The 17,410-nt window shown below is 43.7% G+C and overlaps 1 protein-coding gene across 11 annotated transcripts in view; it reads right to left on the minus strand.

The window, feature by feature from the left end:
• Positions 1-1,813: 1,813 nt before the first annotated feature.
• CDC14B (cell division cycle 14B) overlaps positions 1,814-17,410 on the minus strand; it is a 96,803-nt gene continuing 81,206 nt past the window's right edge. For 2 of the 11 annotated variants that reach the window (XM_026518680.4, XM_026518684.4), the window contains exons 13-14: positions 10,504-10,620; positions 1,814-5,618 (exon numbers count right to left, since the gene is read on the minus strand). In XM_026518680.4, the coding sequence (XP_026374465.1) occupies positions 5,582-5,618; positions 10,504-10,620 (154 nt within the window). In that variant the 3' untranslated portion in view covers positions 1,814-5,581. The other 9 variants (XM_057305627.1, XM_057305629.1, XM_026518686.4 and 6 more) reach the window with 7 other exon arrangements.

The following is a 17,410-nucleotide window of genomic DNA, read 5'->3' on the forward strand; positions in this document are numbered from 1 at the left end:
GGACAATTATGCCGAGCGGCTTTTTGACAGAGCGTACACGAAAGCTTTACATTTCTGCACATTCTTGACCCAGCAGAAATGCCTTTTGTAAGAATGGACCCTAAGGAAATAAGCAGCAGCACCCAGGAAGAATCCACAGGTGAGAGGCTGTATGCAGCCTGCAGCCGCGAAAGGCTGGCAGCAGCCCCCGGGGGCAGCGCGGGGGACGGTCTGCTGGCGTGGGGCGGCCCACATCACGCTGGTGGGGGACGCCCCCCGCCATCCTGCCTTCCCAAGCACCACACCCGCGCTCAGGCCCACGGCGGGAGGCAAGGGAAGCAGTCTGCACGGGACCCTCTGTGCTGGCACTAGGACTGTGATGAGGCACCGAAAATACCTGACATGGAGGGATCAGAACTGATCGGTCTTTTGTTACCTCATTAGCTACAGAAAATTACCTTAAATGTATGAAAAAAATTAATTTATTGAAAGCTACGTGCCAGCACTGTTTTGCTTTGCGTGGATTATCTCATTTAACTCTCATATTAATTAAGATAGGGACTGCTTTTCTTCCCAGTTTACTTAAGGAACAGAAGCAGAGGGGTTTAGCGCATCGTCTGTGTGGTACGTGGCACCAGACCGTGTTGTGGACAACAGAGGAGTGAGAATCTACCGGGCAGGGCCGGGGTCTCCGTGGCTCACCGCTCACACCGCGCGGCTCTGGAAGATGGGACTTGGGGGTTCACTGCGCGTCTTACAAGGGCCAAGCCTGCCCCTTTCACGGCGCTTACGTACTTCGGGCAGCTTGGCCCATGCCAATCAACCGAGCTTCAACTGGTCAGCAGGAGGGCGCATGACCTAGTGTCGGCCTCAGGGCACACCACAGAGGGGCAGGGAGATGCTGCAGCTTTCACCAGAGGACAGAGCCTGTGAATCACACTCGGGGGAGCAGTGCCTGGTGGGAGTTTGGATGCGGGGAGAAGGCAGGTCCCTGTGGTTTGTACTTTGAAAACCTGTATCCTAGCATGAATCAAAGCCGAGTTCTTTTGGGAACGGGACAGCACTCCTAACAGAACGAGTTCCTACGTCCCAGACACGACCTCTGCGTGACGGCGCGGGCATCAGGTCTTCAGGGTCCAGGCCAGCGAGAGACGGTCAGAAGGGAGGCAGGCAGACGGCACTGTGATGGCATCCAGGGTTGCACATCAGAATGTGGGTGCCTTAGCGCTGGCCCTGCCCTCGCTTAGCTCTTTAATCCTGACCTTGGCAGGTAACGTGAGGGGAGTACCGTCTACAACCCACAAGACTCCAAGGGCCTGATTTTTGTGTGTCTTATCCTCAGTAACTTCTCCAGTCAAACCTTTGCATAACTTGAGCTAGTGGTGGCTGTGTCTAGAAGGACTTCGTAACACAAGCCCCTCACTATCTTAAGGAAGGTGTATCCCCCAAGGTCTTAAGCTGAAGCCCTAACCCCTAATGCCTCAGAATGTGACTGTACTTGGAGACGGGCCTTTTAAGAGGTAATTAGTTAAAATGAGGCCATAAGGATGGGCCCTACTCCAATCTGACTGGTGTCATAAGGAAAGGAGATGAGGACGGACAGAAGGACGCCAGGGATTGGAGTGCACAAAGAAAAGCCCAAGGACAGAGGCATCAGAAGACACCAACCCTACCAACACCTTGAGCTTGGACTTCCAGCCGCAGAGCTGGACGAGAATAAACTACGAGCTTCCCCATCTAGCAGACTAATACGGAAGGTTATACCCACTTTACATTTTGACCACTGCCGGCCATGATTCAGAATGGCAAGTGAATACAATAAACCAAAAGGCTGTGTGGTTAATACTTTTAATTATGTGATTATAATTATACAATTTTCACTACTCAATGTTTTGTATAAAACCAGTTACGATACACAAGATTTTCAAACTTGACAATACGTATCAAAGTACATAGATAGGCAAAGTTTACAGGCCATTATGAAGCTTCATCTTAAAAACACCTTCAGAAAATAAACATTCATTCAACCAGTTCTCTTGGCTTTATAAAATATGATTAGAAATATACATTTTAATAAAAAAATCAAGACAATGATCAAATACTGATTAATCAGTTACATTTTAAAACTTTTAATAATCTGTACATGAGTGCAGGTTAGAGAAAAGTCTGCAAATTATTAGTATAAAACTGCAGTACTATAACCAGATGAACTTATCTGCTGCTGGCAGTTAATTCTACTGGGCAGTTAAGGAGGTAAGTTCCTACACAGTATAGGTGAATTGTCCAGTCTTTTAAACACATCTGTAGTATTTCCACTTAGCGACATTAGGAATACTCAGATTGAGGAGAAATGGAAAAGCGGCAGCGAGCCTTACGAGGACAGTCCTAGCAGGAGAGAACTATTAAAGAATTAAAATAGGTTTCTCAAGTTGTTTTTGATGAGCACTGCTTTCCAAAATGCAATAATTACTTTTAAAAATGTATGAAGAGAAACAGTTAAGCTACTTTTAGAACAAACATCAAAAGAGCGCATTGCTCATTTGTCATGAATGGTGGTGATTCAAGCAAAGGACAGCCTCCAGGAGCTCTTGGCACGACACCACCCGGAACGCCTGACGGTCTGCAGGGCGCGGAGAACCGGCCATCAGGCTCCAAGGGCAAGCACATCCGCCTCATGAGAACACTTGGGAACTCCTCTAAAAAATGTCTGGGCCCCAGAAAAGAGGTAGAAATCACCCCTGTGAGAGGGGAGGAGGGAAGAGAAGGAAGTGGGTGGGTGACAGGCTAACGGGGCCAAGTTGAGAACAGAAGAATGCTGGAGACGAGGAGAGCAGCGTGCCACCTGGAAGCGGCTACTTGGACAAGAAGGCTACTTGTTTTAGTGAGGCACTGCTCAGGGTTTACCCCTCTTCACGGACAGCTAAGAGAGATTTCTAGTTTTCCTTTAGCATTACAAAACAGAAGTCTGTCTATACTATACCCAGTTTTGCAGACACCCTTCCTTTGGACTATCTCTGACTTTGGACATGAGTCCCCCAAAAGCTTCAAGAACACCTAAAAATATTCATTTCCAATTTTAATTCCAACGGAAACTGTCTCAGTGTACTTCCAAAGCTATTTAAGGCTCTTAAGTTTAAAGGAATCTCTCCATCTGACGTGCCCTATTTCATACTCCATAGCAACAGGGTCTTTCTATGATAAGACATGAAGTTAGAATCGCAGAAGATTCTGGGTGTGTTGAAGTTTCTGTTGGGGGAAAAAAGAGTCCACTCTTACTCACAGCAGGAAGAACTTTCCGTCAGACCCAGAGACTTCCTGGATGCTACATACGCCCCCAGTAAGTTTACTGCTATGCTATGAAATCCGCCCGAAGCACTACCCCAACTCCCTGGGGCGCTCCAAGGAATGTTCCTTATCAACTCCCTAGTTTCCTAGGGCTCATTTCAGTGGGCCTGTTAAACACCAAGATTGTTTAGAAAGAGCCACAGTGATAGCAATTCTAGCCGGAAACTTATGCAGTCAACACAAAAGGCAATTTGTAAAATAAAAAGTACTGCGGTTAACACTGAAGCCCAGATTCTTCACTCTTGGCCAAGACACCAAATGGCTTATTCACTGTGAGGGAGACGGCACATTTAACTTGTTCTGATGTGATAAAAAGCCAAACCAGGGTCAGTTCAGATGGAAGTTTGATTTTCATAACTACCTGGATTATTTATGCAGGAGATGGCCTTTAAAATTGTCAAGGGAAGAAGAACTGCCCTGAGAATTCAATGTTTTATGCAAGGGCACAGTCTGAATACTTAGTATTGTCTCCTAGACAGCAAATGGAATGTTTCTCCTCCCACTTGGAGCTGAGTGAAGAGGGGTCTTCCCATCAGATAAGTGGGTCTTTGTGTCTCTTTACTTCCGGGGATAGAAAACCACCTTTTCTTCTGAGATCTAGTCCGCAGTGTTTAAAAGCCAGCATGACCCACCCTTGTTATACCTGATGGGGAAGAGCCGCTGTTTGACCAAGATGGCGGCACCTGCCCTCTTGCCTCAAAGCCCGTCAAATTTACTCCAAGAGAGTAAATATCAAAATGGAGCCATGGCCTTCTGGAAACTTTTTGCATTAACAGACTTTAATCTGTTTATTCCAACCGCTTCTACCAGTCATAGTTTTGTTAAAAAGGCAGCTTTTTAAAATGGAATTGCCTGTTCACCTGGTTCATTCATCTTGTAATGGGAGGCGTTTGCCTTCTCCAGCCTTTCCATATTGCACCCCCATTCTCCAAACCAGGAGAGGCAAAAATTGGTTAACAATAACTAAAACCATTCACTTCTTATTATGGAGGGAACCAAAGTGACTGCAAAATATTCTTGTATTTTGGGCCCCATTTTTTTTTGTTTGTTTGTTTGTTTTAGCAGCAAATAAATTGTTTTTGTGATTGCTTTCTGTCACAGACTCTGCTGTGTTTCTGTAGGGTGGAGGGGCGAAGGCACTCTGCAAAGAGTTAGTTGTATTCCCTAACCAAAGGCAACAGTGAGTCTCTTATTTACAAACAACTGAAATCCAGATGTGAATAACTGTCACAGAAATCAAAGGGTGTGTGAATGGCCTTAGGCTGATCACATAAAAAAAGAAATCCACAGTGCTACAGAGAAAGACCCTAATAAAGCAGTACCTTTTTTTTTCTTTCTTTTTTTTTTTTAGCCACCATTATTTGGGATGGCTGTTTCCAAGGGAAAACACCAACAGTGGTTTTTTTTAAAATCATGTGTGGAAGGAAGTAGGATTTTAATTTGTATGACTGGGCAACCAAACAGTGGGCAGCCTTGGCATTCTCCAGTCCCTCAGTGACACAAAGAGGAATGACTTACAACAATCTTCCAACTCTGGAGCCAGTGTTCCCTCCCCAGTCTTCCAGAGCTATCACTCAGATTCTCGTACCAGTTTTGGTCGCGGGAGTACCACTTGGCATCACAACATCCAACAGTCCTCAAACACGGTTTCCCAGGTTCTTGTTAATAAAGCACTCTTTGGTGGAAGACAAGCAGCTTGGGTACTTAATTACAACAATGTTACCATTACAACAATGTTACAAATATTAAAGTGAAGGTGGTTAAACCAAACAGTATCAAATTACAGAAAGTGCCATTACGGAAAGTAACGCCTGTTTTCTCTATAAATTTTGACACAGGGAGAACAGAAAATAAATACGTAAAAAACCTCCATCAGATCCTCACTTCTTCTGAAGGCCAGCAGCTAAAATGATTGCCATCACAGAGACACACGTGCACCACACAGACTGGTCAGCTCTCCCGACAGCAGAGGGCTTTGATATTTACACCTGAGACTAAATTTACAACAGCTTGTTTGTCATGGAACTTGAGACGTCTCTACAAAAGAAGAGCCGGGCCTTCTTCAAGTCACTGCTTGCGCCCGAACTCACGTAGTTATTTAAACTCCAGTGGACACTGTCTTCATTGAATAAACTTCTTAGGTGGAAAGCAGCTAAGGCTTTTGCAATTTTGTTTTGTTTCCAAATAAATTGTGCTAAGTCCTGCTGTAGTTTTCTGTTCCTAGAGTCTTCCTTCAGTTCTGGTCACAGGTTTTTACTTAACGCAAGACTGTTTTAGTCCTTGAAATGGAGGGACTACAGGGGGAGAAAAAAAAGGATTTTACCATGAAGGTTTCCAAGTGTCCCATACGTAGTTACCAAAAGACAAGGAAGGCAACATAATAAAAGTAGTGACATGCTAAAAAGTATACACTTTGTGCAATTCTTTAATGACAATTATTTTGGGAAAAGACAGTACAATATCAACCATAAAGTAAAGACAAACAGGAGAGAAAGGCAGAGCAGAAAAAGGTTCAGTTCTGCAAAAAATAAAATCACGATAACAACAAAGGAAACAAGGGCGGGCGGCAGAAGCAGAGCAATGCGGGTACCATAATGCCACTAAGGGCATCTGCTGCAAAGCACTCCTTTTCCTTCCTTCCCTCGGAGGAACCAGGCTGTGGGAAAGGTGGAAAGAACGAAGAGATAAAGAAGTGTTACTTGATTATTTCCAAAGCCAGAATCCGGTCACAGAAAACGCTCGGGCGCCTCGAGCAGTTTCCAGCGCAGCCCCGCGCGGACACGTCGGACCGCGCCGCCGCCAGGGCGTCCCCGGGGCAGCCGTGCCCCCGACCCTTTTCTGTTCGGAACTGACCCGGACTGATTCTCACCCTACCTCCCTTCTTTCCTTCCCAATGTATTCGGGCAGCTTTCAACTCGACAGCAACTTTCAGAGAAGAAAGGAAGCAAAAGCGAGAGTCAGAGAAGCCGGCTCTCGTCTGGCGGCGCCGCTCGCGGGATGGTGACGGCGCCCTATGAGAGGAGCTCATCTGAGCCCATCCCTTCGTTTTCAGGGACCCCAACAGAACACTGAGTTTCTAAAAGGGCCCAGGGCAACTGTGCGGCCAAGTGGGAAAATGTCTGGAATTTCAAAGGGAAATCAGTGTTTTGGAAGATCACCGGCATTTTTTAAAAAAAGTTATTTAGTGACACCATTCTGGGGCTCCCAGACGGGTGTACCTTCAGAGATAATGGCAATAACAGAAGGACGGGAGTCCAGAGGTGGTGGAATGGGATTGAGGGATTTAGTGACACCATTCTGGGGCTCCCAGACGGGTGTACCTTCAGAGATAATGGCAATAACAGAAAGGCGGGAGTCCAGAGGTGGTGGAATGGACACTGAGCTCTGAGACTGTAAGGGACAAGAAGACATGATGATGACCAAAGTCACAAATGAGAAGACTTAAAAAGCCAAAGAAGTCCTGAATGTAGTACTCCCAACAGAAGGGCTCATGAAGACACATTTTCAGAGGCCAAGGAAGGCACCCTGAGCATTTATCTTCCCCCACGATACGAATAATTAGGTGCAAAATACCCCAAAAGCCATGAACATCAGGTTGGTTTGACAGGTGGAACAGAATGTGATGGTTCCTAATGACGTAACTTGGAATTAAAAAAATCACTCGTCCGGGACCATTTTCTTAGAAAATGAGGTTATCGTTTAAAAAAAGGAAAGAAAAAAAGACAGACTCCTCCAGAGAAACAGCACAAGCTTACAGAAACATGCACCTAATGGTACGCTGTGTCAAGATGTGAACTGAACTGAACGGTATCCCACGAGGTGGCCGGTCCTCACTCAGAGGCACAGTGATGGAATTCTCAAGACTCGAAGAGCTCGTCAGAGAGTTAAGAAAGAATACTCGAAAACAGGCCAGTTCTCCACTGGATTTAATAATTCTCAAAAGAGAAACAACAGAATGACTTATAGCTCTAACAGGAACTGGGAGAAGGGGAAGCCCACTGATTTACTTCCTCAGATGTGAGAAAGGGGGTCAGCGTGCTCTATCCACCGGCAGACACTCCAGCGCTCGGGGCCTGAACTGCACACCGGGCGAAGGCACAGCTTGGCACCCGGGAGTCGGGTTTAGATGCGGCTTGTGTTCAGTGGATACATGAAGGAGTGATCATCTGCCATGAGAAAAGCATGGGGGCATTCCTTCCCAGCAACAAAGATTTATGACAATACATAGCTTTCCAGCCTCCAAATAATTGCTCTCTTAATGTGTCTGTGGAAAAGTTGTCCCAAGTTGTACAGCCACTCAGTAAACTGTCAAAAATCAAAAGAGCCAAATCAGTGGAAAGTGAGCTTAGGTGAGGTCTTCATCCCGGAAGCCTCTAAGAAGAGAACTGAACACGGGAATGAAAGGTCGGGTTCCTATGGCAGGACAGATATGACAATGATGATGTGTAAACATCAACCTGCAAAGAGAAGGCTTCACAGGTGGGGGTAACAGCAGACAGGCAACCTTGGCGCCCTGGAGGTGTTTATTTTATACTGAAAGGTGTACCATTTCATTTCCTAGTATTGCTGTCTAAAGCAGAGTTTTCTATTCAATACTTTACAATTACTCCACAGGCTTGTATTATTTTGTCCTGAACCAGATTATGCACAAATGTGTTAATTCCCTCATTACCCTCCAACCAAAAATGAGTACTATTCAGTAGGATAAAAGCTTCGGGTTACAGCTTGGCTACCTCAACTCCCACTATTTCCTAGAAGCAAGAAATGGGACGGGCCTGTACGTCATGTATTTGCCTTTGTTTCATGAACTCTAGGTGGCTCACAGTTAAGGTGATGTGAACACAGGCCAAAGACCCGAAAGAGGCCAAGGAGACCCTGCATGAAGGGAGGTGGGAAACACACTCGAAGCCCAATTCTCTCTCGTTGGTTTATTTCTTCATCCTTCCCAATCTCTGAAAGTCCATTCTGAGAATTTAAAAAAGTCTTTTGGTTTTCGGCACTATCCCAAATGCCTGGAAACTGCTTTAGGCCGTTTCAAAATTCAGTCAAGCGTGTTCAGTCTGAACTCTACTTTCAATCCCTCAAAGCATCCGGTCCAGGGACCTCAGGCAGATGCTCACTGCAACCAGGAACCCCCTCTGCTGAGAAGCACAAGTTTAGATCACTAGACAAGACCTAGATGGAAAAACTGCCACACGGCCAACGCTCCTCAGAGGAACGTGGTGTGACTGAGCGCGCGTGGTCCCGACTCCTGGACTACTCCTCTGTGGCCTGAAGAGCACAATCCAGAAAAGCAGAGAGCAGAATTAAATGTGCAAGACACACTCAACTGTAATGGAAGCCTGAGTAATTATACCTAAAAAAGAATGTTCATTCAAAACATGTCCATCCCCAACAGCAGGCTTTTTATTTGAATTTTTAATAGTTTAATTCACCTAAAAGTGTCGAAGTTAAAATGCTCCCGTTTCCCCCTACTTATTGTAAAAAAGTTGGAGAAAAAGAAAATGATAAAAAAGTAAAACTCCCTAACTATCCTACGAACTAGAAGAACTGTTAATATTATGGCATATTTTCCATGACCTGACTTCCATACATGCATAGAAATGGACGTATATATAAATATTCAAATATATATGTATAATATACACAAACTTACATATCATACATAAACATATGTATAAATATGTATATTTGCAGATGTATACATTTCTATACAGAGTATTTTGTACATTTACAAAATTAGAGTGATACTTCATGATTTTTATGCACAGCTCTTTTCACTTGTTGGTTCATGAGCATTATTTACCCAGGCCATTCGTTTTCTTTAAAAACAAGACTCTTGGCTCATTTGGCATCATTCAACAATCTCTAGACCATCTCCTCTTCCTCGCAGTTATAAATACCGTACTGGTATGACGTTTTAATGTACCTAAATCTTTGACTTTTTGTCAGTATTTCTCTAATATTCTTCTCAAATCGAATTAGAGAGTAAAAGAATTATGACTATTTGATACCTTTCTATGAAAAATTCAAAATCCCCAAATTAAGAGCTGGTGCCCTCAAATACTTGTTCTAAGGCACTATCCCAGTCTTGTGTAAGTAAGCGTACATAGTGAAATTATAATGAAAGAATCAGAAGAGAGGGGCAAATGGCAGAACCGAACAATTTCTTAAAAAAAAACCACACACACACACACACACACACACACACACACACACACAGAAAGACACAGAGCTCTCCGGTTTGTAGCAAGTCCCTCAGGACACAGGCTGCTGGGACCTGCCCCGGAGACTAACTCAGTCGTCCCACAGCATCAAAGATATGAGGGCAGGAAGGTAAAAAAGAAGCAAGGAAAATCGTGAAGGATGCTTTAAAGTCTGGTTCAGACTATCTTCAGGCCGCTTGTGGTCTATTATAAGACAGGCGCTGGGCCATAAGCACAGGACCGCATGTGTAGTCGACACCAGGCAAAGATACACAAACACAAAAAGGGTGCCTGCCTTCCACTCCTGAGATGACAGTAAGTAGGTTATCCGCTCTTCCCTCAAAAGGGGACTGCTTCTGGAATATATTAAAAATGAAATGTCTGCCTTCAGTTCATGATAAACATCCAAGAACAACAGTGAGAATGGATTTGGTCATGGAACACGTGCACTTTCTTGTCATAACCTGTAATAACGAAGGAAAGGAAGATGCTGGGCTCCAGGTGAAAGCGTGAACGCCCCTGGGTGTGCACTGCGGCCAAGGGACCAGGCCCTAGGTAAAGAAGGATTCCAAACTCCCTGTAGTTCTCACATCCCACCATCACACTTATTTGCAGCTAATTCTCCAACAGTTATGCTGTATCCGACATACAGAAAAATCTCCTCCGAGTCCTGACAGAGAGCTTTGGAAATTCAAAAACTTTTAAGTACAACCCTCTCAATTTCCCCATATTCTGACCCCGAGACCACATTTCCAGTGTCAAGACCCACCTCTGAAAAACAAAACAAAACAAACCCTACGTTAGCAACGGCCCGGATTTTCTTAGATGATGAACAAGTCAAACACATTTGATTGATTTCCTATCACAGGGACTCTGCTGTCTCCTCTCTTCCTCTCTTCATTCCTATCTCCAGAAAATTAAACTGAAAAACCAATGCTTGGAACTTTTCAGAAGAGTAGGATTCTTTTCTCACCTTTTAAAACTGCTTTTTCTTGAAGCAGATCGGGTAGTTCTTTTAGTAATGCCTGCACTGCCAGAAATGTTAGGTTCAGATGGCTTACAGCTCTGAACACTGGACTGGAGAATTACTCTGAAAACAGTTGGAAAAAAATAAGATTATATTCACTGAAACAATTTTCAAATACTTGACAGAGGAAGGCATTTTTGCACTTTAGTGGCAAATTATTTTATTGAGAATTGGTAGGATTTTCCATAAACACATTTGCCAAAAAAATCTGAAACCCATTTTCACATCAAAGTCTTTTTCATGTTCCCATGAAGGTCATACAGAGATAACCAGAATATACTTTGCTTTTAGAAAACAAATGACCTGGCATTTTAAGCAATTTCCACACCAAAGAAATCAATCAGTAAAACAAATCTTTGTGCCCCCAAGTCAAAGTAGATTCTCAGAATTCTAGTCATGAAAACAAGAAATCATTTTAAACCCCCAAATTCTAAGGAATACGAATATAAAAATCTATAAGATTGTCACTCTTCGGAGGTGAAAGTATGGGCAATAACCCCAAATCAATACTAATGTTATATAACACTTCCGAGTTTTAAAACTACGTTCAAGCACAATGTGAACTTTGTCTAGATTATAACTACTTACTAATTCGCTGAGTACCATTAACATGAAAGCAACACTGCTTACATTTTGTGAAACTCGATTTAATTAAACTCTAAAATAATCTCAAGGAACTGATGCCTATGGGTGTAGGTTGCCCAGGAGGCAAATTCATGAGTCAGAAGTACACCCTCAGATAGAGCCCACATAAAGTACCTTGCTCAAAAGCAGAGGGTGTTTTGTAATTCCTCATTGAACGGTCAGAGAGAAAACATCAAAAGATTTTATGTGCAATGCTTTTCTTCAACAGATAATGACCAAGATGCTGAACTGCAGACACACACATTTATAGATACTCAACTTTTATGTATCTGTAAGAGAAAACACTGCCTTCAAAATAAGCTTCCTCCTCTCCTGTCCAAACAAAGGTGAGAGCCGGTAACAACTTAGGAGGACCCAGCTCATGAGAGTAAACAGAAACCGTTACAACTGACTAGGAGTCCTACCTCCTGTGCCTGTGTTACTGCCGTGTTAATTAATAACCAAAGCCGGGTCCTCAAAATGTAGCAAAGATCAGTAAATTCTTAGTATTACCCAAAACACGGCATATTCAGCATTTAGTAAAACTCTTTACTTCTCATCACTAAAAAAAAAGCAACGGGTGGCAGTGTACCAGGGTGGCAGCTGGAGGTCAGCGGTTTCCAAGCTGTTGGGGGGCGGGGGGCACGGGAGGGGCTGCTCTCTCGGCTGTTTCGCTTTATCCCCATAGTAGTTCTCAAAGCCTGCAAAACAGGCCTTCAGTCTCAGAGGGAAACCGATCCTGGGTAAACGAACCAATGCTTGACTCAGGATTTCTCACAAAGTTTTATCATTCTAACAAAATAGATAAGGTGATATGCAGACAGTTGTTTGATCCAAGAAGGTAACCGACTGCCCTGGTGTATGAATTCTACCTCTGAAACAAGGATTAAAAATCCTTCTGATCATATTAAATGGGGGGGGCAGGAGAATATTTAATGGTCTCTATTAACAGGATTTGAGGACAGAATTTTTCACAAAGAGAAACAAAACCACCGCCAAACTCCCACCGCCATTTCTGAAGCCTAGGCCCAGTGTGCGGCGCTGCCACTGTGGTCCTGAAGCCTCGCACCTGCTCCACGAGGCTCCTGGTGTTTATCTCCATGTATACAAATGGAGAAAATCAGATCCCTGTTGGCTTTTTGGAAATACCACACCAACCTGTCAAATAATTTGAGGCCACTTACAGCCGAAGGTAGAGACAATCACCACCCTGTAAAATCATTAACGTGAGAATAAAAACAAGAGCTTGTACGTTACTTGCTTAGGAAATTTAAATCCTGATTTCTTAAATTAATTACTACTGAAATGTTTACTATTTGAAAAAAGAAATCACTGCTAAATCAAATATCAGACTGACGGGAACCATCTTGTAGAAAGTATCTTTCTTCATAAAATTAATGTAAATAATTAATGCGAATTTTTTGAAAATAAAAGCATGACAGAAATTTGGAATGCGTTAATCACACCAGTAGGGATTCAGGTCACTAACAACAGAGGAGTTACTTTATCTGTAGGTTATGCATCAGTAACCTGGAACCCCCCAGCAGCAACACTCAGATACCTGTGATCAACTCCCCACCACACCACAGGGTGGGACAAGCTGGCAAACTCGTGACGCAGTCACTCTGCCACAGGGTACGTGGGAGCCCACCACTTCCCACCTTGTGCAAACCAGGGCGATCACACGGCCTTGCAGAGCAATATTCTATGTACGTATTTTCTCCCTTCCATCTTTCCCTGGCAGAATCCGCAGTCCTGCTTTGTAGGTCTTGCCCATGCAACAGTTCACTTCTTTGCAGCCGCTTCTGAGACCCGGTATTCCGAGACTGAGACTTGCAACTTGAGGCATACAGCAAAGCAAGTAACTGACGAGCCAGCTCTCGTACCTCTCAAACTACAAAATGCTTTGAACATACATGTTCAATGCCAAGAAAAGAATCCATCAGTGCAACTATGCACTATTTACACTTGGTTATCCGCTGACACAGAACAAGCTTTCAGAATGACAGGCCTGAGGCCCCACAACCTTCAGACACACCTTTGCCACTGTCTCAGAATCCGATACAGCCATCTGAGGTGTGTGAGAGTCTGATTTTCCAGGCATGCCAGGTAACAACCGATCAGGCCACGCCATGTCAACAGCCAACAGAGATGAATGCCAACAACGGTGCCCGTAAGTAGTCCCCTCAAAAGATAACTACAAGGATTATTCCTGTTTACATCATTGTTACTGCTGAAGGTAACAATGTTTGTTTCTGTAATTCCAAATTAATCAGGCAAGGGAAATTGAATACTCTGCTTTGGGTCTACAAATGCAATGGCAAATATCAGTAATAACAATAAAAAAAGATTATATCTTACATAGGATAGTGAAAAGAAAGGTGTCTGATAGAAACCATTCTTAAACTTACCCTGGGAAAAGTAATACAACCACAAAGTGCCTAAGTATTATTAGCAATGATTCCACCCGTTTACAACTCCACCTATTCGAAATACCTTTCCCACTCAGAGCAGTCTGAGAATAAATCGAAGCACTGCATGCTGCTCTTGAGTCAGAATACGCAGAAATCTAAGCTTACTAAGAGGAATAAAGGAAAAAAACCAAACAGATCATCCATATCAGAAATATCGTGTATCTGCCTATACAATAATAAACTTGTATTAATAAGATATTCAAGAAAATGTCATAATAGGAACATGTTAAGCAGCCTTTCCTTAATTTTGAAAAGAATGGTGTCTGCTGGATTTTTAAATCTTTTCTAGCCATCTGAAGACACTCCGTGAAGCCACAAAGTATGAGAGTTGGTTGCAATGGAATTCCACTTTGGAGGAGATCCTAGAAGGAACTTTCATATTCCCTTATAAATCCCAAGTCCAAGTTGGAACAAGAGAATAAATTCTTGAAATATGAGCTAAAGGAAGAGTTTCAGAGAAAGAAGAATGCAGCCTGGACCTAAGAGGGTAGTGGTGAACCACAGTCTCGCAGGACACACCCTCCTTCCTGTACTCTTGGTCACAACTGCGCGGTGTTCCCCGGGGAAGCTTCCTGCCACATTCTACTGCAGAACAGAAGTCTGTTCACTGTTAAGGTCTTTGCTTACGGGTGAAAGATATCAAGAGAATACAGTATCTGCTATAGTCACCTAATAAGGGAGTTTTTTGTTTTTTTTTTTAAAGATTTTATTTATTTATTTGACAGAGAGACAGCCAGCGAGAGAGGGAACACAAGCAGGGGGAGTGGGAGAGGAAGAAGCAGGCTCATAGCGGAGGAGCCTGATGTGGGGCTCGATCCCAGAATGCCGGGAGCACGCCCTGAGCCGAAGGCAGACGCTTAACGACTGCGCCACCCAGGCGCCCCTAATAAGGGAGTTTTGATTACTCCTGGGAAAGCAAAGTGGGAGGAAGTAAGCCCAGTGACGGTCATGCAGAAACACGAGGCTGAACAAGGGACTCCAGTCTTCTCTGCTGTCCTATTTCCACTAAACATCATTTTTGAAAACTGTACTAACTGTATTCCCCACAGGGGAGGATGTGAAATGAAGCCAAGGAGAAGATTCTGCTTGCTCAAGACAGAAGACTTGGCAGGCAAATTGCTGCTGCTAAGGGCACAGTGTCCAACGGCAAAGCTGGAGGTGAAACACGACGCAAGGCTCACTAGCTGCAGAAGCAAATCTCTACTAACAGCAGAAGATCAGGGGGCAAATTCTTTTTTGCTAGATTGAAAAGGATATGCTGAAGATACTTACTCTGGGAAATTAGAGGAAATTGACTGAAAGAAAACCACCCCAATTACCCCAAACTCACTAAATATTTTTCATAGGGAAAAAAAACTACTTCAGTGAAGTTAGAAATGGCTATTTCAAAAAATGCAGAATTGAAGAATTTCAAAAATGCTTAATTTGAAGAATTAAGCACAACTTAAAAACAAAATTTGTTATTTTTAATACCCGTACAGGAAAGGATCAGGGAAGGCCTCCCCCCGCCACCATCCCATTAATTGAGAAGTTTCAGAAAAAAAGAACCTTTGAAAAGAGGCAAACCAACAAAGCTAGGAGAGCTGACAGTGAGAAAAACATGCACCATTAAGAAACACACTGGCCACCAGAGGTGACCACACAGAGAAATGGAATATGGGACACTTACACAGCAGCTATTTGTCAAAGGTCCCGACGGCTACTGTGTTCTGAAGCCATCAAGACAGAATAGCAGGATGGGAAGAATGTGGTCACAAACGATCCACCAGATGACAACACTACACAGTGCAGAGGTCAGCACAGCTAGGGGACATCTGGAGGGGGAGGGGAAAGAACAGATGTTCAAATTGGGAAGGCAAAATAAATAAAATAATAAACAAACAAAGCCACGTGTGAATTCTAGACACCCTGTGATAGATACAAAGGGGTGGGGAACGAAGATGGAGTTTTGCCATTTCATGTGGGGGAGAAAATGCTATCTTCGGTTTTAAATTGATCTGGTATTTGGTAACAAAAGATGAGACCCAATCTGTAGCTGGATAACTGCCCCATGTTAGTTTAACTGTGTGATACAGAAATCAGAGTTGTAGTTACAGGACTGAAATTCTTCAAAAAGCACAAGATACGCACACACAGAAAACTAAAGCAAACCAGAGAAAAAGGAGGGAAAACCAGGCAACGACAAGCAGCAGCCCCGGACTGCTGGTTAACGATGACTCCGGGAGGCACACCCGTAAATGAACACAGCACAGAGCAGCTGATCTCACTGCAGCGCAGTCCCGTGCGGCATCATCTAGGAGTTCAGGCGAGCTGCCTACTCTGAAAATAAGGACTAGGGAAGCACACCCAACCCTGGGCAGCACAAAGTGAGGAAAATCTCCCCTGCGTATTAACGTTATATAAATGTCCTCAGTTGTTTTCCTCATTCATTCTCCTCTTGTGGCCAAACCTGGCTTTCAGCCCAGTCTCCAGTGGTCTAGTTTTTGGCAGTGAAGAAGGAAACCTCACAGTCTGAAGAGTGGTGACTCCATCCAGCTACTTCCAAATGGTCACCAGGACACATGTGTGACCCAACATAAAAGGCTCTATTGAGCATTTGCTTTGTGCGAGTACATTTACGATCAAGTCGTAAATGACTGCTCTGGCTTACTATGCGATCTTTATCGGTGTCCTTGTCATCGTAACCCCTGAACAGGTTTGTGGTATCTGGCGACAATGGATTACACTAAGGATGGACCTGAAATCGAATCTAACCTCACCCTGCAAGTTACACCTGGCATTCACTCCTTCCACAAAAACACAAACCTACTAACATAGGTCAAGATTACAGGGGCTTAGTATTTAGACAGAACAGAAACACTGGCCTAGGAACACTAGCGGACTCTCTATCCACCCCAAGTTTCATTTGCAGCTACTGATTTAACAGTGATCTTAAAGGCGGAATGGTCCGAATACCCAAGTGTCTCTGTCACAAAGTTTTCATTGTTCTTCTATGAAAGCTCATGGCATAAGAATTATTTTCCAGGGGTGCCTGGGTGGCATAGCGGTTAAGCGTCTGCCTTCGGCTCTGGGCGTGATCCCAGCGTTATGGGGTCGAGCCCCACGTCAGGCTCCTCCGCTATGAGCCTGCTTCTCCCTCTCCCACTCCCCCTGCTTGTGTTCCCTTTCTCGCTGGCTGTCTCTATCTCTGTGGAATAAATAAATAAAATCTTAAAAAAAAAAAAAAAGAATTATTTTCTAATGATGAGAGCACACCCATCCATACTGTGCTGTTAAGGGAGACTTAAAGCAAATTAGATCTGTATTTTCACCTTATTCCCAGGTAGGGTACACTTGACTCTTCACACACTCCATTTAACCCTAACGAACCTAGCAGAGATGATCAGTATGCAGAAAGACAGGCAGCATGGATGAAGGTATACAATCTACCAAATCTATTTTAGCACAGACGATAATATACTTGCCATCACGTCCTGCAGATCACGCCAAGGTCACGGTGCTACGTGACTTACTGTCTTCGTGGTGGTCGGGATCAGACTCTCTGAGAAAAGGACTACTTTACAGTATCTAACAACTTTAACTCTCCCCCAAATACTGTTTGTAAAATAGAAAACAATAACTGGAATACTATTTTGAGTACTATAAACTTGCTCTTAAGAATCACCAGTACTTATATATTTCTCACTAACTTTCCTTCTTATAAATATTTTTATTCGGCTAAGTACCAATAGTGAAGCAAAATAGGTTACCCACAG

Source organism: Ursus arctos, unplaced genomic scaffold (assembly GCF_023065955.2).
Source record: "Ursus arctos isolate Adak ecotype North America unplaced genomic scaffold, UrsArc2.0 scaffold_33, whole genome shotgun sequence".
NCBI classification, from domain to species: Eukaryota; Metazoa; Chordata; class Mammalia; order Carnivora; family Ursidae; genus Ursus; species Ursus arctos.